Here is a 24,113-nt window from a genome sequence, read left to right on the forward strand (position 1 = left end):
TTAATAAAACATGTAGGCCTAATGCAGTTCAATAAACTTTGACCCGTTCATAAGCTCGTGCTAATAATTCCTGCATTTAAAACAGAACACGTCATTGCCGATAAATATGAGATTTCATAACATACATACATTATCATTATAGACTGTTATGCCTTTCATCGTTCAGTCTGCAAGCCTCTGTGAATTTACTAAACGTCGCCATAATCCTCTATTTGCAACTAGTGCTGTGGCCTCATTTAGTTCTATACCTCTTATCTTTAAATCGTTAGAAACTGAGTCTAACCATCGTCGTCTTGGTTTACCTGTACTTCTCTTACCCTCCATAATAGAGTCCATTAATCTCCTAGGTAACCTATCCTCCATTCGCCTCACATGACCCCACCACCGAAGCCGGTTTATGCATACAGCTTCATCCATCGAGTTCAATCCTAAATTAGCTTTATCTTCTCATTTCGAGTACCCTCCTGCCATTGCTCCTACCTGTTTGTACCAGCAATCATTCTTGCTACTTTCATGTCTGTTACTTCTAACTTATGAATAAACACGAGCAAAATCATCCGTTTCTGACAATAGGTCTAATCTCAGCAAATTCATATGTTCAATACATAATAGAACTGTACAACTAGCTTTTAATTTACTTACAAAAAATAAGCTAACAACGAAAGTAAAATTCAGAAAACAAACACGCAAATGCATACAGCAGCAACATCTAACACAGTACCACTCTGAATATCACAAAAGCGACTGAGAGCAAGCCAATCCACGTGGTGACAGCTTCCTTAAATGTGGCATCGCTGTTATCGTTACCATAGCAGCATACCTTTCGAGCAGCGTTAGTAAACTTTTTCCCGCCGGTGGTGCTAAACGTCAGACTACAACTCTCGTGGGCCTTAGTATAGACGTCATTAAAATTACAGTATTGGTTCTAAAATGGAAATATACCGGGCGAGTTGGCCGTGCGGTTAGGAGCGCGCAGCTGTGAGCTCGCATCCGGGAGATAGTGGGTTCGAATCCCACTGTCGGCAGCCCTGAAGATGGTTATCCGTGGTTTCCCCATTTTCACACCAGGCAAATACTGGGGCTGTACCTTAATTAAGGCCACGGCCGCTTCCTTCCCATTCCTAGGCTTTTCCTGCCCCATCGTCGCCATAAGACCTATCTGTGTCGGTGCGACGTAAAACAAGTAGAAAAAAACTGGAAATAGAAGTATCTTCCTTGAAATTCTTTGCTTGTCGCAATCAATGAAATTCGGCGGTGCGTGCGCCAAACGTTAGTCAGCTGTCTCGTCTTCATACACATAATTCAAATATGGCTAAGCATGAGCATGACTTGCCCACAGATAAGAATATGGCAGGGCCTGTCAGGGTGCATGCACCAGTGTATTGCACGGTGCAAAAGACGACTTCGCTTGGTTGACCAGAGTGCAGACCCCCACTCCTCGATTTGGAGCAATAGCGCTGTCTCTTTCCCCACGCCTGTCTCGCTCGCTCCGCCTGTCTCCCTCTTCCTCACTTGCTTCGTAGCGCTCCCAATCCGAGCTGAGTTGAGCCGAGCTTAGCCGAGTCGCCCGGAGACGATGCGCTGCTGCGAGCCGAGCGGGACCGATGCACTGTGTACAGGACCTCCGCGCCTTAGTTTGCACGCGTGATATTTTGGGCGTTTGAGAGGCGCTGGAATATGGCTTTCGATGGACGTAAAATGGCATAATATTATCAACACTAAAGCGACACGTTATCATATGAGGAAGTGTAGCTTTGATTGTAGTGTTGTTATGGTGAGTGTGATCGAAATAGCTTCTGGAAAAGGAAGGTGAAACTATATTACTGTGTAACCGAATGAGTTGTACGGGCCATATAGATGTAGCTTTCATTCTAGAGCATACGTTCGAAACGCACCATCGGCAGCCCTGAAGATTATTTTCCGTAGTTTCCCCATTTTTACATCAGGCAAATACTGGGGTTGTTATTATGGCCGAAAACTGAATTATCGCGACGATTATCTGAAAGAAAAGAAACCTCACACACACTCACAACCTACTTTTTAGTGTCACTATTATGTGTGCTTACTTAGCATTAAACGTAATAAATTAATCTCTCCCGGTTTATGTGACAGCCCTCTGACGATCGGGACAAGTTATTCTGATATGGATGTAGTCGAAATGACTAGTCGAAGTTTCCAGAGAAATTATCCCAAATTTAATAAAATATATCGGTTGCCAAGAATATTGTAGTCAAGTTGACAGTTAATGGACTGCCCCTTGTGTCTATGTTTCATGGTACATAACCTCTAATTGTGATACACTCCTAAACACCAAACGTGTGGTTTAATAAATAGTTTTTCTTTGATTTGATGAGTGTATTGATCAAGGCGGATTCAAATAAACTATTGTAAATAGTTATATTATACATTCAGACCAGCCAATACGGACCAAACACAATATTAACCTATCATGGTTAAATTTATTAGTCTAACATTTAAGTAAGCTATTGCCACGTGGGCTTGCTCTCAGCCGCTTTTGTGATAATTTTCTGAGTGGTACTGTGTTAGCTGTGTTAGTTGTTGCTGCTTTATGTATTTACGTGTTTGTTTTCTGAATATTATTTTCGTTGTTAGTTTAGTTTTTGTAAGCTAATCAGTGGCTAGTTGTATAGTTCTATTCTGTATTTAACATATGTGTTTATTGAGGGTTATTGTCAGACATCGTTAAGGCGCTGAAGTCTAAACGGTCTGACACCGAGGTTAGCCGGTTCGAGTCCCGTTGGTCGAAAAAATTGTCACCATCAGAATGTTGGCCGGCAGGGCAGGGGAGGTGGTGGTATACAATCACTAGATTGCGTGCCAAAAGCCTGGATTAAATTCCAAACCTCTCCGCTGTGCTCATATGGAGTGAAGGCATATGACGCTGTTGATAGTGATTCGTCCGTCGGATGGAGACGTTAAGCCTTGAGCAGACCCCTTGGTGCTATTCGACAGGAGTAGGCTATGTGCCGGCACCGGGTTTCACCCTCTCCCTACTATCATATATCACGTCATTCATCTCATTAACTCCTCTGATGAGGTTGACGTCAGGAAGGGCATTCGGTCATGAAATCTCATATTTACCGGCAATGACGTGTTCTGCCTTAAATGCTGGAATTCTTTGCTCGAGCTTAGGAACGGGTCAAAGTTTATTGAATTGCATTAGGCCTACATGTTTTATTAAGCACTCAGCCTGTATGAAAGGGTTATAGGCCGCAGATGGAGGTAATTATGACTATGCAGCGTTCTTGCTAGTTACTGATTTCGCCGCTCAAATGGCAGACTCCAACTCTCGTAGGCCCAACTATAGCAAAGTTGTACCCGTTAGGTGAGACAAATTCCCAAATCCCACATAGGTTTAAATAATTTTCTGGCCATCTCGGCGATTTTTAATTAAAGTTTACAATCTGATAAAATAAAACTAATTTTTTTGTGGTGGAAGGGTTACGTTCGTTAATTTCTGACGTGGTTTTTAAACATGCGTGGTGCTGGTTGTCATATAGGTGCAGTTTCCTCCTCTGGAATTCTACCTGTATTTCTAAATGTTTAACTTTTCATTTGCACGCCGCAGTTTTATTCTTAGTGACGTCAATCGCTTTGTAGCACTTGCATAACTATTGTTAGCATTATTTTCTGTCAACTTCAGTGGACTTGCTATTATGATTGGTCAGATTTATACATTGCGCGCCGTGTGGGTTTTCATTACCTCTTCCTGTTACGACACTATTGCCTTGAAACATGTAGGCCTACTCGTCTAACTTCCTATTTTTTTTTTTTTTTTATTTTTTTTTTTTTTACCACGGTTCGCATTGTTTTACAATTGTTCTCCTTTCTGGGGTTATTTTAGATGGGCAGAATAATCTTCAAACACAATGGGAAAAACATTATCCTTAGCCCAGGGTGAAAATCAGATTCAAGAAAATGTCGTCCACAAACAGAAATTCTTGACTGAAAATTGGGTACAAACGCATCTCTAGAAATAGCACTGAGCCTTTTCTGTTTGAGCTCTGAATGGGATGGAAATACATGAAATGGAATCCCCACTTTGCCGCTCTTACTTCTGAAGTAATGCATTGCAACAGTGTACCATTGTAGCTAATCACCTAAATATTATTTCTGCTGGACCAAGCGAGTTGGCTGTGCGGTTAGCGGGCGCTTAGCTGTGAGCTCGCATCCGGGAGATAGTGGGTTCGAACCCCACCGTCGGCAGCCCTGAATATGGTTCTCCGTTGTTTCCTACTTTCACACCAGGCAAATGCTGGGCTGTACCTTAATTAGGGCCACGGCTATTTCCTATCCATTCCTCGCCCTTTCCTGTCCCATTGTCACCATAAGAGCTATCTGTGTCGGTGCGACGAAAGCAGGTTGTAAAAATATTGTATTTCTTAAGGATGCATACATAGGCTTACCTGTGCGCAGAATAATTTAAATAATCAGAATGACGAAACAAGTATAATTGAACCCACGCAATTACTTCGGGTAATTATTGGACGGGCGGTGGGGGGGGGGGGCGCATGATTAACATGAACACAGGTATGTGAAATCAGTAACGTTAATGCAAACATTCCTATATAATAAAATATTCACAAACAGACAGAAAAGCGGAATAATAATAGCTTGTCTCTCAAATACATTTTTGACCGAGTCTTATGTACCGAGGTTTCAAATATGAACAAGTAAACAGAAAAGTAGAACTTTATTCATAAATATTTTGAAGGAATACTTTTTTTACGAGGCTATCAAAAATAATCACAAGTTAAAAAAAAGTTGAACTTGCTTCAAATGTCTTATTACGGTATATTATGCATTTTCATGATACGAAATGTGAAAAGCTCTACCACCGAATGTACCGCCTGAACAGCCTCCATTGGGAAATGTAGTTCTCTGAAGGAATGCCCGCTTTCTAATCTCAGTTCTTGATGTAAAACCATCTACCACTTTCTTCAGATTTAACGCCTTAACAGCCTCCGAAAATGACCAGATTCCATGTTTTTGAAGGGGCAAAATGGCACTCTGACTCCCTAAGTTTTTTTTGGGGGGGGGGGGGCAGGAAATGCCTTGCCCCCCCCCCCACACTGAGTTGGCGCTACTGCATACCTTAGGTTCCTAAATATTTATTCAGTCTTAGCTAATGAATAACTCATTTACAAATCCTTCATTAATCATCAAAACACGTGTAATAACGAAAATGAGCAGTTATTAAAATAGAGTGGTGTATGTAGGGAAGAAACCTAAGAGGATTAGTTACCAGATTTTATATACGAAACCAGAACAGGTGGATCGTTTCAAGTAGGCCTAACTGCTTAGGGACTGTTTTCTCTCAGGGTAGTACTCTAGTATACGATGTGACTTTGAGTCAAGGTGCAGAAAAGCGAATACATTGAGCTTGCACCCGAATTTCATTAGTAGGAGGCCTCCTAGCAGTATCAGTACGCAATAAAATGTCAGTAATTCATTAAATAATTCATTACAATTTACAATTAATCACACACTGCATTAATCTTTCTTAATCCGTTTACCCTCCAGGGTTGGTTTTTCCGTTGGACTCAGCGAGGGATCCCACCTCTACCGCCTCAAGGGCAGTGTCCTGGAGCGTGAGACTTTGGGTCGATGATACAGCTGGGAAGGAGGACCAGAACCTCGCCCAGGCTTCCTCACATGCTATTCAGAATAGGGGCCTTGTGGAGGGATGGGAAGATTCGAAGGGATAGACAAAGAAGAGGTTGTGGCCTTAAGTTAGGAACCATCCCGGCATTTGCTTGGAGGAGAAGTGGGAAACCACAGAAAACCACTTTGAGGATGGCTAAGATGGAAATCGAACCCCCTCTCTACTCAGTTGACCTCCCGAGGCTGAGTGGACCCCGTTCCAGCCCTCGCACCACTTTTCAAGTTTCGTGGCAGAGCCCGAAATCGAACCCGGGCCTCCGGGGGTGGCAGCTAATCACACTTACCACTACACCGCAGAGGCGGACCACTGCATTAGTATTCTGTAAAAAAAAAAATTTAAAAAAATTGCAAAGTCGTGGACGAAACTTTTTCATCGGCCTGTTTTCAGACCGAATTGACTCTACAGGAATGGAAGTAACTGACATGAAAGTAGCCAGGAAACGTATGATAAGCCATTTTAGTGGATGATTCATAGAAGTGAAGCACACTGACATCCTTGCTTAGACATCAGTTCAGCTCTAGTGTAGTGGATTTTGTTTACCGGTCATGAATCGAATGTCCCTAGCTGTGAAGAAGGTAGGGTTGCCATGATTTAAACAACGTACGTGCTATCTAACTTTTATTTTGATGAGTCTAATATTTCAAGTTAAGAGGCTGTCTGGCCGAGGCGGTGAAAGTGTGCTCGGTTCACCCGGGAGGATGTTGTTCCGATTCCCTGTCAGGAAGTTAAAAAATGTAATAAACAAGGTTTTCCCTTATCGTAGTGCACTTAGTCCTGAGGTTCACTCAGCCTGTACCAAAATTGAACACCAAGTCAATTCCTGGGGGCCATGGCGGGCGTTGAGCTCGCCACTCTACCCCACCAACTGCCGAGGTTACGAATAGTGGAAGCTTTTACCTCCACCCCTCCCAGGGCCTTCATTGCCTGTACAGTGACTATTTTGCTTGCTTTTTTAAAATTACAAGTTCCATTGCGCGTTTCTCATTCTAACGGAGAAATACAGGGTAATAGTGCACTCAGTGTATTCAACGCAAGTAATCACATTGTTCCTAGTCCCTTGGATATACCAACACCTCTATCAGCTATAGGACCTGCAAATTAAACTCATTTAAGTTTTACAATACTCAAGCCTGTAATGTAATTTTCTTAATTCATTCATATGTTCTTCCTTTTCCTTTCTTTCTTTCTTTCTTTCTTTCTTGTATGTATAAGTGCAGGTATTAAAAATGATAGTGAAGAAATGTAAAGATTTAAAAAGAATAACTTAAACTGGTATAGCTTGAGACCTTTATTAAATTGATCTAAGATAGGATCCAGACTTACCTACTGCTCCCTCATTATTTCTTCAAGTTGGGACCTCTGATTGATCCAGTCTGTAAAGAATAAGTCTTGAAAATTGCCCATTTATATTGTATAAATACAAGATTTAGGTGTATTTTGTGAGGTATGAAACTGAGCTTGTTAGATTGTAGTCTATTCCTCCTGCTTACATAGCATCTGTCATATAGTCAGGTGAAAGCCTTCACCTTGGATCAATGCCACGGCAGTTCATCCAAAGAAATTTTCCCTCCGTACTCTCTCTAGGTAATGTTATGCCCTGTGCTCTCTAAAAGGAATCCCTGAGTCCCTTCAGACAAATTTACCACCACTTGTACAGTCAGAATACAGCATAAGGCTGTCGTCCTTTGGGACTTACTTTCAGTATGGTCTTTACCCTGGCGTAACATATTTAAGATGTTTCTGATAATAAAAGTTGTACAATAAATGCAACAGCATAATTTTATTTGATACTGTATTATAAATAAACTACCGCAGTCATCTTTCCATGATTATTTTCTCAATTTCACTCATTATAAGTTAAAAGTGTTTGGAAATATTAAATATTTATGAAAATTACATCTTTTATCTGTAATTGCACTTTGATCTTTTTATAACTAGGTCGCTATGAATGGAGGATGTACAATACCCACCAAAGGTATGCCGGACTGCTGGAGGATGAAACCGAAGACCAGTTGTTGGCAAGAGCTCTGGAAGAAAGCCGCAAGTGAGTACTCCACAGATGTATATGTCCAGATCTTTCTGCCATTTGCAGAACTGTCACTACATGGTAAATTTTCCATAGATATCTTGAAGTATGATATAAGGGTATTGTATACAGATGTCACATGTGGTGCTGTAATAGAAACTGCATTTGAAAATAAATTATCCACTATTTTCCTCATGTTTTACAGCATTTTTATTATACAGATATGTTATAGATTATGCTCATTGCCATATTTCTCATAAATGGCATAGGCAAATGTGCTTCAGTACCTAGTGTGAGTGAGGCAAAGGAACTATTTCTGTTCTGTTCTCAGGTTCTCTTACCCTTAACAAAACATGTAAACTGTTCTGAAATTTAGTGTATCAAGGAAGCTGTTAGGTGGCCATTCTGTATTTAGAGTATCTCGCATTCTCGCAACGTATTAGTGCTCCAAAGCGATAGGTGGAACATCTTTTGTTTGTGTTGTGGTTTGAATATCACTTCACAATATTCTTGAGGCCGCTGATAAGTGCCCTATATTTTTTGACATATTTTACAAGTAAGGCCTCTCCACTTTCATCCAACTTCATCAGTAGACTATCCTTCGATTCAATCTTGTCTGATTCATGAACCCTCTACTGCATACTGTTGCCATTAGGCAACAAATAACTTTTCACCTGTGTAAATGCATAAATATTATAGACAGAGGTAGTTTACGGCACACCTTCAACTGTACATTCAATTAAACACATATCCCAGTGATGCCTTGTTTTTTTTTACATAACATAAGACAAAACAGCCCTACAGCCAAAGGTACTCCTTCCACCCCGTCAACATCCATGCGAACCAACCACCGTTTATTTTACGTGGGTCCTCCCCATCATATTACCACAGGCTTCATGAGTACCTCTGGCTCAACCTCAAAGACATTACCGACCTACGGTCGTGCAAGTATACTTGCGCCCTGCAATAGTACCCATGGCCAGTAGGCAGTAATGTTCGGTCTTTGAACGTTAAAAGCTTAGCGTAAAATCGTGGAAAATCGTATATATATTCCAATATGGCAGTCCACATCACATTCGAGTGTTAAGCTATTAGGCCCAGTTAAGAATTGCTGGTATATCTAAACCACTGAGCGTATGTTGAACATTAAAGCTTGAAATTTTCTTCAAACGGAAACGAAAAATAATTCATGCAGTAGAGGGTTAAGTTACTGCTCAACTTGTGCTGCCCTTACCCTTGGCCCTTTGTTAATATTTGCATACTATTTTGTCTGGGTCTGTTACGTCATCCATCGATGATACACACTGGCAGTCTTCGATACACTTGGTCCAACTTACCGAAGCCCAAAAGTCTGCCTCGTTGAAAGTCAAAGAGGTCTCCCATTTTACCTCCCCTGCGTTTGGTTGATCGCACATGCAAATACGTACTACACCGTCTGGCATTCTGTAGATTAATATCCTTCTCTTGAGTACCAAACGACAATCGTAGAACTCAAATGATTTGGTTTACTACCTCACAAAGATGATGTGCTTCCATTGAAATAAGGTACTTCCATCTAACAAGTGATAGAAGAGTCCTTGCATACATTACTTAGAATAACTTGTCAGTTATCTTTAAATTTAAAATTAAACATTAAAGAAGTCAATGTGTTCAGTTTTCCAATAACTCTTCTGGCACCAGTGACAAACTAAGCCTGCTGTTGCTGGAGAGTGGGGGGGAGGCAATGTTTGTGAAGGGAAGTTGTTGCATAATCCATGCATGACTTTTCCTGTTCGCAGGGGTGAGGAGAGGATTAGTCAGTTGATATGAGAATAGTAGTGTTCGTGTAGTAAAATCCCTTTAAAAACAAGTTGCTGCTGGTTTTGTTTGTTTAAATGATTGGAAAATTGGACAGGTAATACTGTGTAGCCTCCCTAATAAGTGAGGGAGTCATTGATTGATTGATTGATTGATTGATTGATTGATTGATTGTTTCACATTTTAAAGGACAAAATAATTTTGATAATTATCCCATTGTGGAAGTTTTTGAAGAACAATGACAAAAGCTCGATCACGTGGGTGTCTTCAGTTGTACAGCCTTGGAGGGGACGGCAGCCTGGGGAAGTCACAGCTGTGTTTAGGTTCTGTTTAGCAGAGGGGAGTATCCAATGCCTATTGACTTCTCAAAAACATTAACTGAAGTTTTGTGATTTATTTTCTCCTACACTAAGTAAGATACAAGTGAAATTTTTGAAAACATTTGCTTAGAATACTATGTTCTACTACCAGTTCAAATAACATACCTCATTGCAATTACACTCAGCATGTTAATCTTACGTGATGTGCTAGAGGATTGTCTTGCTGTAGTATAGCACACCTCCTTTTGATTAAGGCTGGGTGGTGTCAAAACTTCCTAAAACTGGTCTAGTTGTTGACACTAGAACACATGTTGACCACACATACACTGCCATCTGCATCCAGTTAAAAGTAAATGACAGTTTATAAATTTTACCTGATGTAGATTATCACCTTAGGCAGAAAACAACCTTCAAATACTACTGGATGAGGTTCTTCAGCACATTGTTCTCACTGCTTTCTTAACTCAATATACAAAAAAAGTCCTTATCTCAATATATTTCCATAACTGATCATCTAAAGGTTCATTTAGTTAGTGTTCACAGATAACATTTTACTGGACTTAAGCTATGGCTAGTCCATGTGGGTCCACTCCTCAAAATTTATTCACTATGTCAGGTAAGTGGAAATGAGTTGCAGGTGTGGCTTTGTAAACAAAATGCTTCATAGGTACTGGCAAATAGCTGCTAATCTTTGAGCACAGTGTGTTGAACCTCATTTTCTATATTCTATAACTCAAGACCATATTGAGTGGAATTTGTTCATAATGCTGGTATATTATTTATCACCTTCTCCATCATATTCCTGTAGCTACTGACTTCACTTTCAAAACCTTTCCCTCAAAAGAATGCAATAAGCATGCAAATTGTGATATTATCACATATTTAGAATGTTGTTTTGGGAAATATATGGGGGTCAGTAATCTGAAAATCAAATGTCTGGTGGAAAAACACACAGACCTTCAAGTCAGCTATAGCAACGTTCTGTAAGCGGTGTGTCGCAACTCACTGCTGTGCCTCTGCGAAGTGAAAAGTGTGATGCAAACTTTTGCCTATTCATTTAATAAATTAATTGTCAAGTTTCTCTAACTCATTCATCTGTGACAAGACCTTTCTTGTTGACAATAGAACTCATGTTGACATCATCTATGAACTTGGTTCTTTATTATTATTTATTTATTTATTTAGGATTGTTTCAACCTCCAGTTACTATTATTACATGCTGCAAATTTTTGTGTATTAAAAGAAATGTGATTTATTATAGTTGTTACCTGCGTAACAATTTTTTCCCCCTTGGGAAATATTTTTGAACTAGCCTAAAGGCTGTGGAAAAACTGTGTCTTTAGAAGTGGTTCGCCGCTTCTTTATTTCTTCTTTTCAAACCTTATTATTGACTGTATGCGCGTCCTATCGGTGCCTGACCGTATTCTCCTGCACTCTAGTGGCGTAGGTATGTACTACCTCGCGAGCTACGTTTCCACTCAGGCGCTTTGCCTCTGCGCACATGTGATCGTTGGTGCCGGGACTGCTGAATCTTGGGAAATCGCCATTGCTGTTTGGTGACATGGAAGAGATGGACGTGTGTGGTTTCTCTCTCCCTAAGGAGATAATTTCACCGAAAATGTTCGAGCCTGGCTAAGTTAAATATACGGGGCTTTGGCCCTGTAGATTTCTGCAAGTTTCTGGTTAATTTTTTTTCCTCGTCTGGAATTTACATGTTATGTTTTTGAAGTAAGTAAGTAGTGTACGCTACTGAAGCCGTCCTCACAACTTTCATCTGGAAGAAACTGTAAGTGTTGTTACAATTAAACCTTTACTGATTTTTGGTGAAAGACCTGAAAATTTTCCTATGTGAAGAAAGTGCGCGCGGAACCATGTAACTGGCGTCATCAAAAAAAAACTAAGTCTTGCCTTGTGGAATTTTAAACTTTCGGCTTGTTAATTGGAAATTATACCATGTGTAATTATGTCTGTTAATTTGGGGCTTGCGTACCGTGTGAAAGTAATTTTTGGATTCTTTAATAATGTAATTGGGTAACCTAGGGTTTATTGATGACCTTTCTTGGCTTAAAGGTTTTGTGCTAAAAAGGTATTATTTAACCTGAATAATTTAACAAGCGAGTCGCTTCAGGGGTGTGGGTGTTACGTGTACATTGTGTCCCGGTTCCTTGCTTTCGTGTTTCTCGGGTTGATTTTATTTTAATTTAACTTAATTTAATTTAATTTACTGGTTTCTGGGTTATTTTCTGCGTCTGTTTTCTTGGTCCTTTGTTGCTTTTCGCCTATTGTTGTTTGCGGCCTGGATTGGTCCGTTCCTTCCCTTGACCCATTGTTGGTCGTTGCCATGGGAATGCTAATGTTGTTGATGTTGGTTGTGATGATTGATGATTTGTATTTGATGTGCCGGTGATGTATTATACCTTCTCCGCGGATTTCCTTGGTCCTTTTCATTTTTCCTTGTAATTTTAATTTTTTCCTTCTGGTCGTTTTCCCTGCCGGTGTTTCGGTGCTTATTATTATTATTATTTTGATTTCTTGAAAAGTGCACGTAATACCTACCCATCCTTGCAGGGGGTCGTTTGACACATCCTAAAAGGTGGTTTTCTGTTTAAAGGAGGTTAAAATGATGTTAAAAAAGAAAAACTTTGGTACTGTACTAAGAAAACTTTTGGTCGTAACAAAACTTGAGAGTTGAGGAGTGGTTTCACAAATCTGCATTATCTTAAAAGGTCCTTTAAGAACTAAATTATCATTACCTTAATAAACGGTCGACCGTAGGGTTTTGCTTTGAGTTTAAGTATTTTCCAATTTTTAATTTTATTATTTTCCAGCGAGGATATTACTTTCTTGTTTACCTCTTTATTATTTTGATTAAATATCTTTGTTCCCCAAGGTGTTGGTGTTTTCCTTTTTAAAGGGGTGTTAATTTGGGATGACCAGGTGTATTTTATCCGCTCCTTTGGGGGCCCTGTTTAATTCTCTAATGGTAAGTGCCTTTGTTTTTCCTTCATTGGTCTTTGTCTAGCACGTTTCCACCTATCTGAACCGTGCCTTTCGTACACGGTCAGACACTTGGTGCTGTCACTTGGGGTAGTTATGCTATTAATTGCTCTAAGTGTAACAGTTCGTGGCAGCAGAGCTTTAGTTAATTGATTTGTGTGCCTCTTACTTGGATCTACCTGTAGGTCTGTTGCATCCTCATTAAATTTATTTTGGCACTGTGTACTATATGCTTTATCTCCCTTTCATTAAGCTTTTCTATTTTGTTGGTGCCTACCACCTGAGTTTTTTTTTGCATTGTCCCTTTAAAAAACCTGGTCATTGGGGAACTTTAATTTATTTGAGGTTTCAAAGAGTGTAGAAAACTGAAACTTGTAAAGTATCTTACTGTGAAAGGAACGCTTTTATTTGGATTAATTATTTTTGATTTATTGTTTCATGTACATCAACTATGGCGAGGGCTGTGCTGTTCCCTTTCCAACTCAGGAAGTCAGAGCTAGTTTATGAGCTCACTATCAGGGGTATCAATCCTGCTAACACTGTTGCCGAGTGCGCTGCTTTGCTGACATCGCATGTCCAGGTTCCTATTAATCTTGACTCTGTAAAGATGTGCTGCAACTTTGGTGAGTCCTTAAATTTAATTACTGACTCCCTTACTGAAATTGAAGTTGTCAGACAAGAATTCATTGAAACTTCCCCCTCTAAGGGGCAGATTAACAGACTTAAGGCTAGGGTGTGGCATTATTTAGGCCGCATCCAAGATTTGATTACTATGTGTCCCCAACCTAGTCTTGTTTCTGAAAGCACTAAGCTGTTGACTATTGCTTCTAGTATTTCTGCTGAACTAGATATTATGCTAGCAAGTAAGGATATGGAGAATTTATCAGTTGTTGAGAGGGAAACCTCATTGCCTTCTAGTCATGCTGATGCCTCACTTAATAATCAACCTTCATGTTGTGCTGCCTCCCCAGTTCTTGAAAATTTGTTAGCCCGTTTAAATTGTGCTCCCTCTCACTCTTCACTGAAGGATCTTTTCAACGGAGTTAAAAATTTCTCCGTCAATTCTATTGAAGAAAGTACCAGGTTTCTGAGGTTCCTGGTAGAAATGACAGAGTCAGGTAGCGTGTATTCTGTTGATGACTTGGGAATTTTCCGAGCCCTATTCTCTCATTGTGAGGGAATTTTGAAACGTGAAATTTCTGAAGCAATTTCGAATAATTTAACCATTATGGAATTTCATGAACTGGTATTGTCAAAATTTATTCCTTCATTGGCATTGCAGAGTTTGATTCCTCAGTATTGCTTTCGGACTCAATTGCTCCATGAAAACCTTTTGAACTATGTACTAGACTTGCAGTTTTATTGCAAGGTATTTAGAATTTCGGTGCCAGAAGAGGAAATGGTGGCCCGTATTCTGAAGGGTATTTCCCCTGCCTATCGTTCATACCTCTCCCTCACAAAGAGTCCGACTAATTTTCTTGAATTGGAAGCTGCGTGTACATTTGCTGAAGATGTAAAGCACGGGGATGCTGCAAGACCTATCTGCCACCCTCCTCCTACTGTGACCCCTGTTTTGCCTCAAACTAGGGATAGTGGGTCTTCTAAAAAATGTTATAATTGCGGGTCACGTGATCACCTTAGGAATGCTTGCCCCTCAGTCAAGCGTGGCTCTGGTCCTTGTTGTTATTTGTGTGGCTCGAGGCAGCATCTTAAAAATAATTGCCCTACTTCGTTCCGAAAACGCAGTCAATGACTAAGGCCTAAAGGTAACTCTGGTGAATCGCTTGCGCTAGAATTTTTCGTGGATTCTGAAAAGGTTATTTGCCCGCGGGCATGCAATAAGATTTCTGCTTTGGTTGAGTCTAAAAGTACCTTCGCGAAGGTGGAACTGAATAATGAACCCATTGTTGCTCTTATGGACTCGGGTAGCGTCGTCACCTTAATTGATGCTAATTGGTATAATGAAATGAGGTCCCCTTGTAAACTGCCTGAGTTGAAGAAGGTCAATGTTGCATGTGTCACGGCTAATAAGCATAATATGAAAATTTTGGGGTCCGTTGATGTGAAATTGCGTATTGGTAATTTTACTTGGAAGGTTCTTTGCTTGGTGACTCCAAAGCTAGCGTGTAGCATGATTTTAGGTACGGACTTCTTGTCAAGAACTGGTTTAATTTTGGACCTCCAGGCTAGGAAATTTCACTTTAAATTTTCTCCAAATTGTAAATTCGATATTATTGATGCTCCTTTGGGTACCTTCAGGGTTTCTTGTGTAGGTAAAGCGCTACCTAGGGAGAACAACGAAATAGATCAGTTGGATCTTAGTCATTTGGATTATCAGCAGGCTGATTGTGTGCGTGACTTGTGCCACCAATTTCCCGATGTCTTCACTAGCAAGTTAGGAGTTACTGATGTTCTTGAGTATCAGATTGAGCTATCTGATAACACACCTGTTAGATCTCCTCCTTACCGTCTTTCACCACCTAAGATGTTAGAACTCAAAAAGATTATTGATCAGATGCTTGCCGATGGGGTCATCAGACCGTCCACTTCTCCCTATGCATCTCCTGTTTTCCTAGTACCTAAACCCTCTGGGGGCTATCGTGCTGTAATTGACTACAGGGCTTTGAACCACAAGATCATCTTGCAATCAATCCCTTTACCGGATCTGCACACTTGTTTCGGGTGGTTCTCAGGAGCCAAGTTTTTCACTGTGTTAGATCTCAATCAAGCGTATTACCAAGTCCCGTTGTCTAAGTCATCTATTCCACTGACTGCTTTCATTACTGATTGGAACCTTTACGAGTTTCTGAGACTTCCGTTCGAGATCTCTTGTGGGGCGGCCGTTCTTACAAGGCTGTTAGATTCGATACTTTCGGGTATTAAATTCAAGTTCGTTTTTCATTACCTGGACGACCTCGTAATTTTCTCAAATTCCTTTGATGAACATGTCGAACACGTTAGAGAAGTCCTGCATCACTTGAGAAAAGCTGGACTAACTGTTAAGTTGTCTAAAGTAGCGTTTGCTAAGCCGAGTATGTCTTTCCTTGGACACGTGGTTTCCTCTGATGGTGTCTCCATCGACCATTCTAGGACCCAGGCTATTAGGGACTTTCAACCCCCTAAAGATGTCAAAGGCATCGCACGTTTCGTGGGCATGGTGAACTTCTTCAGGAAGTTCATTCCAAATTTTGCAGAGATAGCAGCTCCTCTAAATCATCTCAGACGTAAGGATGTCAAGTTCATCTGGGGCCCCTCCCAGCAAGAAGCCTTTGAGACCCTGAAGCTTGCCTTGTCAAATGCTCCTGTGTTGGCTATACCCGACTTTAGTAAACGCTTTATTGTACAAACCGATGCCTCTGGAAAAGCAGTTGCTGGTGTACTCTTACAGGAATATGAGGATGGTCGTAGACCGGTTGCCTATGTGTCTAGGATCCTCAATGATCTGGAGAGTAAGTACTCCATCTATGAATTAGAATGTTTGGCCGTGCTGTTTGCTCTTGAAAAATTCAGACCTTTCATTGAACATGTAAATTTTGATCTGGAAACAGATAATCAGGCTCTGTCGTGGGTCTTGAACCGTCCCAAAAGAACGGGCAGAATCACTAGATGGGCGCTTAGGATCTCAGCCTTCAGTTTTCAAGTAAAGCATATTAGGGGGTCGGAAAATGTCATCGCTGACAGCCTTAGTAGAATGTTTGACGGGAGTTTTGGTCTTGATGAAAAATTTAAGGCTGAAGAATATGATGAAACTAATGTTGCTAGCGTGGGTGCCATTCTTTCGGACCTACCTCTGTTGTACCATGAGTATGCAGATCATCAAAAGGCTGATCCTGATTTGAGAGAAATCATCAACAAAATTAGTGATGGTATTGTGGTTAAGCCTTATTCTCTGGTGAAGGGTGTTTTATGCTGCAAAGGTCGAAGGGACACTAATTTCAAAATTGTTGTACCCAAGGTTTTAGTGCCAATCATCTTCAAGTACTATCACTCTTGTCCCATTGGTGGCCATTTAGGCACCTTTAAAACTAGACAGAAAATTAGACAGTTCTTTGTTTGGAAAAGAATGGATGGTGATATCCGAAACATGATTAGGTCCTGTAAAATTTGTTCTATCAGCAAGCCTAGTTTGAACAACCGTGTAGGTCTATTATCTTCTTCACAAGCTTCTCGCCCTATGGAACGGTTATTCATCGATTTCGTTGGTCCGCTCCCTCGCTCTACCTTGGGAAACACTCATATCTTCGTTGCTATTGATGCGTTTTCTAGATTCTCTTGGATTTTCCCCACTAGATCTACTACTGCTCGTACCACTATAAGTTGCCTTAATTCTATTTTCGCATCCTTTGGCCCTCCCAAGTTTCTGGTTTCTGATAATGCCAGTGCTTTCACTGGTCACTTGTTTAAGAAGTACCTTTTTGAGCTAAGCATTTCTCATGTCACCACTACCCCATACTATCCTAACCCTTCTTACGCCGAGAGGATGAACAGGAACCTCAAATCTGCTTTAATTGCATATCATCACAATAACCAAACCAAGTGGGACTCTTGCCTGCACTGGTTGGCTCATGCCTTCAATTCTGCCATACATGAAACTCATGGTAAAACCCCCATGTCACTTATGTTCTGCTACACCCCGTACTCCCCTATATCCAATGTTCTGGGTATTGATGATCTTCTTCCAGACTTGTCTAAACCAAATGACGTTCAGAAAATCTGGGATGAAGCAAAGAAGAAGTTGTCTGTATCCTATGAGAAAGGTAGGGTTAAGTATAATAAGGGTAGAAAGTCACCTAGGTTGAAGGTTGGTGATCAAGTTTTTGTGAAGACCTATCCTATTAGCAAGGCTATTAACAAGTTTTCTGCCAAACTTGCTCCTCGGTATCATGGTCCCTGTACTATTTTACAGTTCTTATCTCCGGTGTCGGTACTGGTGAGTGACCCCATCGCCAAGAGGATTAGACGGGTTCATTTGTCCCAGTTAAAAACAGGTTAACGCATGTTTGGACTTGTGGATGAGAGCTACCTTTCAGTGAGCAAATTTAATTGGTCTCCGTGGGTTATTATGTATTTATTCTGGTGTAGTGTGAAGTTAATCATGTAATATTTTTCTCCCTTTTCTCATGTACTGTATTTGTTTTGAGGAGTTTTGGTATTCCTTGTCGTACTTAACTTCTTTTCCTGTCAACCATGGTTGCTTAGTTGGGTGAGAATTTTTACCACGTGTTTAAGCTTTGGTGCCTTATCTGCTGCGTTCACGCCTCCGGTGATTCTTGGCATGACCATGTAGTACTTTCTAGGGTGTACTTGTTCTAATCATTGTATTTTGAAAAGGTAATTGTGGTTTGGGAGAAATGTCTGTACTTTCTCTTGGTCTATTGGCACCCAATTTCTTAATTGTTAATATCTAACTACTCTTTGGGTCTGGCTGCAGGTCTCTCCGTCTTATCATAATTCGATTATATCCTGATCATTTACGTTTGCAAAATTTTGATAATAAATTTATTTATTGGCTCTTTTACTGCTGTTGGCTTGTTTTGGAACTCATTTGGAAAATTCTGGGCAATTTCTGCTCTGTGCGTTGTTGTTAATCCGGTAGGAAATCTGTTAGTCTCCTAACCCCTATTTATCTTGCCCTGTCTTGGCCTTTGGTCCTAGTTCTTGTTATCTGTTTCCTTGCGGGTAATATTTCGGTTATCTTTTCCTATCGTGGTTTGTTAGGTGTGCTTTGTTGAAACGAATTAGCTTTTGGTTTCCTTGTTGGTGTAAGTTGACTAGGATCTGGATATACCCGGTGTTATGGTCCTGTTGGTTATGTTTTGGATTGGATGTGGGTAATGGCAATGGCGGGACTCTGTCAATTGGAAATGGTGGTGGTTGGTTGTTTGTCTCTACGGCATGGACTTCACAGTCTTCACTGCCTTCTATCTCCAATTTCTGGTGACTCGATTCCCTTGGTTGCGAGTGCTCTGATGTCCTTCTCTGGGGCATTTCTGTTATCTGTTGTGAATTCCCGGTTTACTAAGTTATCCTTTCCTAATCATTTTGTACCGATGGTTTTCTGGTATAAAAAAAAAATCCTGCCCCGGCTAACCTATTTTGGAAAATTTTTCTTTGGGTTTTCCTTCCTGGTTGTGGCAGTTAACTAGGTGGTTTCTTATGATATTTCTGCTTGCAAGTGGTATTAGTTCTAACCTCTTCTGAAGTCCTTACTTCCCTGGTTTTGTCTCTATGTGGTGTATTATTCTTGTAGTATGTTATTTAAACGAGTCGTAACTCCATGTTGTCCTGCCCAGTCTAATTGTTATTGTGGTGTTTTGCATGTGTTGCACTAATGGATCCTGAACCTGAGGAGTGCGGTCTCCTTTCGTGCCTTGTAGGTTTTGGTTTTGGTCCTGTCTTAGTAATGTTGTAAACGGTACCGTGGTTTGGTTTTAGGTTTACCTTGGTGAGGTAGAATGACGGCTCCACGACATGTTGTTGAGGGTAGTTGTTTTTTTTTTCCTCCCTTTTAGCTAACGCATGTCCGTTGTGGTCCTTTATTGTTGTATTGTTGTTGCGTAGTATTGGTCACTTATTATGGCGCTTCGGTATGGGCGGTGTTGCCTTTAATTTACCCTGTGTCCCGGTAGATTGGGAAATAAACCCTGGCATGGAATTACTTCTCTCTGTAGGTGTGTCTTATCTGCTTGAATATAATGTGTGATTTCTGTACGTCCTGGTCTATTTTTAATTTTAATTTTCTGCATACCCTAGTAATCTGACGTCATCATGCAATTATCCTATACTGTAAAGTTCTTCTCGAAATAACCTGCCAGCCTATTGGTCCTTTTTCCTTCTGGAGTGTTTGAAAACCTTGGCTATCGTTTATCATCTTGTCGTCTTACGGTGCTACAGTTGAGTATGGGATCAGCTGGTGCTTCATAGGCGGCACTGAAATCTTCCCACTATCTGGTGATGTGTTGGTTAGGTGGTGTTTCTTATTTCTCTGTTATTTGAAGTGTTTTCTAGTTACCTGGTTCGTGACCTTCCTTTCATACCTTATTTCCCTTGTACTATTGTTGGCGAGGTACCTGTGACTCTGTGGCCACAGTGTGAGTCTCGGTTATCACTTTGTTCTAGTCTGGATTTGTCCGAGATTTCTTGTGGATTGCCGGTAGGGAATCTTGTCAGATCTGTGTTCCCATATTCAAAGGGGTTGGCTTGATTGAGGTGCTTTATTGAACCTTTTAATTGATTGAGTCGCCCATTGTTAAGGTATATGTTTGTATGTGTAGTAAAATTGTGGGAAATATGATTTTAGATTGGGTAACACTCCTATTTCCTTTCGGCCATTTTCTGTCCCGTTTCATCATGGTGTTAAAGATTGTGTTTCATAAACTCTGCTACCCTCCTATTACTCTTTGCTTGGTGTTGTTTTGGCTCGTTGCTGATGACCAACTATACGCGTACCCTCCATCTGAAAGATCTTGAAGTCTCCAACCGCAGCCTGTACATTCATCTTGTCTTGAGTAATTATTTACTGTGACCCATGAAATTTTGATTCTTACCTTGTATCCTGTTTCTGGAAGTTTCTTTTAGTGGTAATATTAAAAAGGGGTAAATTATTTCCAATCCTGTTTCTTGTTTATTTGGGGTTTTGCATGGAATGTATACGTGGTATTAAAATTGATTTATTGCTAAATTTTTATTTCTTGTCCTTGGGCATGTGCTTAAAGGGGTTAACTCTGGTTAATTGACTCACTGATTGGTGGTTCTATTCCGTTTTAAATTTAGCTTAAGGGAGGTTGTAAGCTTAATTAATTTGTAGTTCTGTGTAACGTTTTTCAACATCCTTTTTCTTGGTCTGGGTCTTGGTTTCGTAATATTATGTATGGAAGGGAGTTTCTCTTTGCTTTTCTGTTATTGCAATTACTCAGCACCCTTGAGTTGGTGCTTGTCTGTAAGGTTTTCTATGTAAAGTTGCCTCCTGGTTTCTGTTTGTCAATGGTGACGTTATTGTGTAACCTTCCTGGTAGGATTGGTTGTATGCTTTGAAAGGTGTTTTGTGGAGATAACTATCTTGGTTTCACAGGTTATTGTTTTCCTTGTGTATTGAAAATTGTATCCTTGGCCATATATTTTAGTTGGCATGATACCTTGAAAGTAATGTAATTTGGTTTTTGGGTATGGTTTGTTTAAAAGATTATCGTATTCTGTTGCTGTGCCATACCGTAATCTTAAGTCATGTTAATCTAGGTTAAGGTTAGGTTAAGTATTTACCGGTTGTACCTTGTGATTGTGTTTTACGCTCACCAATGTTGTTTTCTCTCTTCCCTTCCCTTTCTGGGCGTTTTTCCTTTTTGGGGTTGTCGTTACCATCCAAACCAAAGGGTGGAAACCAAATGAAGGCGTTTCTTATCTAACGCAAGTCCTATAATATTACAAAGTTAACAAACATGTAGTAATTTAAGTCTAGGTATGTGATCTGGTGCAGTTAAGACCTAGAAGGTCTAAAGTTCTGAAAGCAAATAGTTATGAACTTTACCTAAAGGTGTGTATGTACCACAAGGTAGCGTAACCTCCGATCAGATGACGCAAACGAACTTGCGGAAGATAATAGTTCGCATTAAATTTTAGCAAGAAATCTAGAGGAGAAGTGTTACCTGTGATCTGGACCATTAATAATTTTCCTGCGACTTGGGTGTTGCACAGTTTGGTGCATGGAACTTCATTATTATTGAAAGTGGATAGACATTTGGTGTCTAAGTGAACTGTACTGTTCCTTTAATTTAAATCACATGTGTTTGGGTTCTTAGTGACTGTTGGACTCGTTCTGCTGGTGGTGCATAAACTGAAGCTGGCGATTGGTGGTCATTTTCACATTCGGACTATTCTACCAAAAACTTAGTTTGCTTCAAGGCCACCGCCTTATGATGGTAAACTTGTGTTGGACATGTCAAGTTTCGGGGAGGGAGACTGTTACCTGCGTAACAATTTTTTCCCCCTTGGGAAATATTTTTGAACTAGCCTAAAGGCTGTGGAAAAACTGTGTCTTTAGAAGTGGTTCGCCGCTTCTTTATTTCTTCTTTTCAAACCTTATTATTGACTGTATGCGCGTCCTATCGGTGCCTGACCGTATTCTCCTGCACTCTAGTGGCGTAGGTATGTACTACCTCGCGAGCTACGTTTCCACTCAGGCGCTTTGCCTCTGCGCACATGTGATCGTTGGTGCCGGGACTGCTGAATCTTGGGAAATCGCCATTGCTGTTTGGTGACATGGAAGAGATGGACGTGTGTGGTTTCTCTCTCCCTAAGGAGATAATTTCACCGAAAATGTTCGAGCCTGGCTAAGTTAAATATACGGGGCTTTGGCCCTGTAGATTTCTGCAAGTTTCTGGTTAATTTTTTTTCCTCGTCTGGAATTTACATGTTATGTTTTTTGAAGTAAGTAAGTAGTGTACGCTACTGAAGCCGTCCTCACAACTTTCATCTGGAAGAAACTGTAAGTGTTGTTACAATTAAACCTTTACTGATTTTTGGTGAAAGACCTGAAAATTTTCCTATGTGAAGAAAGTGCGCGCGGAACCATGTAACTGGCGTCATCAAAAAAAACTAAGTCTTGCCTTGTGGAATTTTAAACTTTCGGCTTGTTAATTGGAAATTATACCATGTGTAATTATGTCTGTTAATTTGGGGCTTGCGTACCGTGTGAAAGTAATTTTTGGATTCTTTAATAATGTAATTGGGTAACCTAGGGTTTATTGATGACCTTTCTTGGCTTAAAGGTTTTGTGCTAAAAAGGTATTATTTAACCTGAATAATTTAACAAGCGAGTCGCTTCAGGGGTGTGGGTGTTACGTGTACATTGTGTCCCGGTTCCTTGCTTTCGTGTTTCTCGGGTTGATTTTATTTTAATTTAACTTAATTTAATTTAATTTACTGGTTTCTGGGTTATTTTCTGCGTCTGTTTTCTTGGTCCTTTGTTGCTTTTCGCCTATTGTTGTTTGCGGCCTGGATTGGTCCGTTCCTTCCCTTGACCCATTGTTGGTCGTTGCCATGGGAATGCTAATGTTGTTGATGTTGGTTGTGATGATTGATGATTTGTATTTGATGTGCCGGTGATGTATTATACCTTCTCCGCGGATTTCCTTGGTCCTTTTCATTTTTCCTTGTAATTTTAATTTTTTCCTTCTGGTCGTTTTCCCTGCCGGTGTTTCGGTGCTTATTATTATTATTATTTTGATTTCTTGAAAAGTGCACGTAATACCTACCCATCCTTGCAGGGGGTCGTTTGACACATCCTAAAAGGTGGTTTTCTGTTTAAAGGAGGTTAAAATGATGTTAAAAAAGAAAAACTTTGGTACTGTACTAAGAAAACTTTTGGTCGTAACAAAACTTGAGAGTTGAGGAGTGGTTTCACAAATCTGCATTATCTTAAAAGGTCCTTTAAGAACTAAATTATCATTACCTTAATAAACGGTCGACCGTAGGGTTTTGCTTTGAGTTTAAGTATTTTCCAATTTTTAATTTTATTATTTTCCAGCGAGGATATTACTTTCTTGTTTACCTCTTTATTATTTTGATTAAATATCTTTGTTCCCCAAGGTGTTGGTGTTTTCCTTTTTAAAGGGGTGTTAATTTGGGATGACCAGGTGTATTTTATCCGCTCCTTTGGGGGCCCTGTTTAATTCTCTAATGGTAAGTGCCTTTGTTTTTCCTTCATTGGTCTTTGTCTAGCACGTTTCCACCTATCTGAACCGTGCCTTTCGTACACGGTCAGACACTTGGTGCTGTCACTTGGGGTAGTTATGCTATTAATTGCTCTAAGTGTAACAATAGTTATTACTTTATAATTTACTTATTGATATATTTATATTTTTCACCTCTACCGTTCCTTTATAAGGTTTATTTGTTGCATTTGCTGCATGTTTTATGTACATGCTTTTTCCTAAAAATCTCATTATCAACAGTTGATGCCTGCCTGGCCATCAATGGTATAGATGTTGATTCCCATAGGGAACATGGTTGACAGGGAAAACCGCAGTACCCATAGAAAAACCTGTCCCACCTCCACTTTGTCCAGCACAAATCTCACATGGAGTGACCAGGATTTGAACCACGGAACCCAGCGGTGAGAGGCCGGCGCGCTGCTGCCTGAGCCATGGAGGCTCAGAGACAAAGTCTCTCATAGTGCATTGGCACTGCCGGTGGCTCCAAGTAGCCTACGCATTGGCCTCCACAGTACGCACTAGCCATGCATCTTGGTGGGTGTGCTATTTACCAGCTGATGAGCCCAACTTAGCACACT

At 40.4% G+C, this 24,113-nt stretch overlaps 1 protein-coding gene across 1 annotated transcript in view; it reads left to right on the plus strand.

Moving 5' to 3' along the window:
- Window positions 1–1,706: 1,706 nt before the first annotated feature.
- The window catches only part of LOC136874315 (uncharacterized), a 35,735-nt gene continuing 13,328 nt past the window's right edge, over window positions 1,707–24,113 (plus strand). The window contains exons 1-2 of the mRNA XM_067147958.2: window positions 1,707–1,774; window positions 7,625–7,730. Coding sequence (XP_067004059.2) covers window positions 1,739–1,774; window positions 7,625–7,730 — 142 coding nt within the window. The 5' untranslated portion in view covers window positions 1,707–1,738. The remainder of the gene's footprint in view (window positions 1,775–7,624; window positions 7,731–24,113) is intronic.

This window comes from Anabrus simplex, chromosome 5 (assembly GCF_040414725.1).
Source record: "Anabrus simplex isolate iqAnaSimp1 chromosome 5, ASM4041472v1, whole genome shotgun sequence".
Lineage (NCBI taxonomy): Eukaryota > Metazoa > Arthropoda > Insecta > Orthoptera > Tettigoniidae > Anabrus > Anabrus simplex.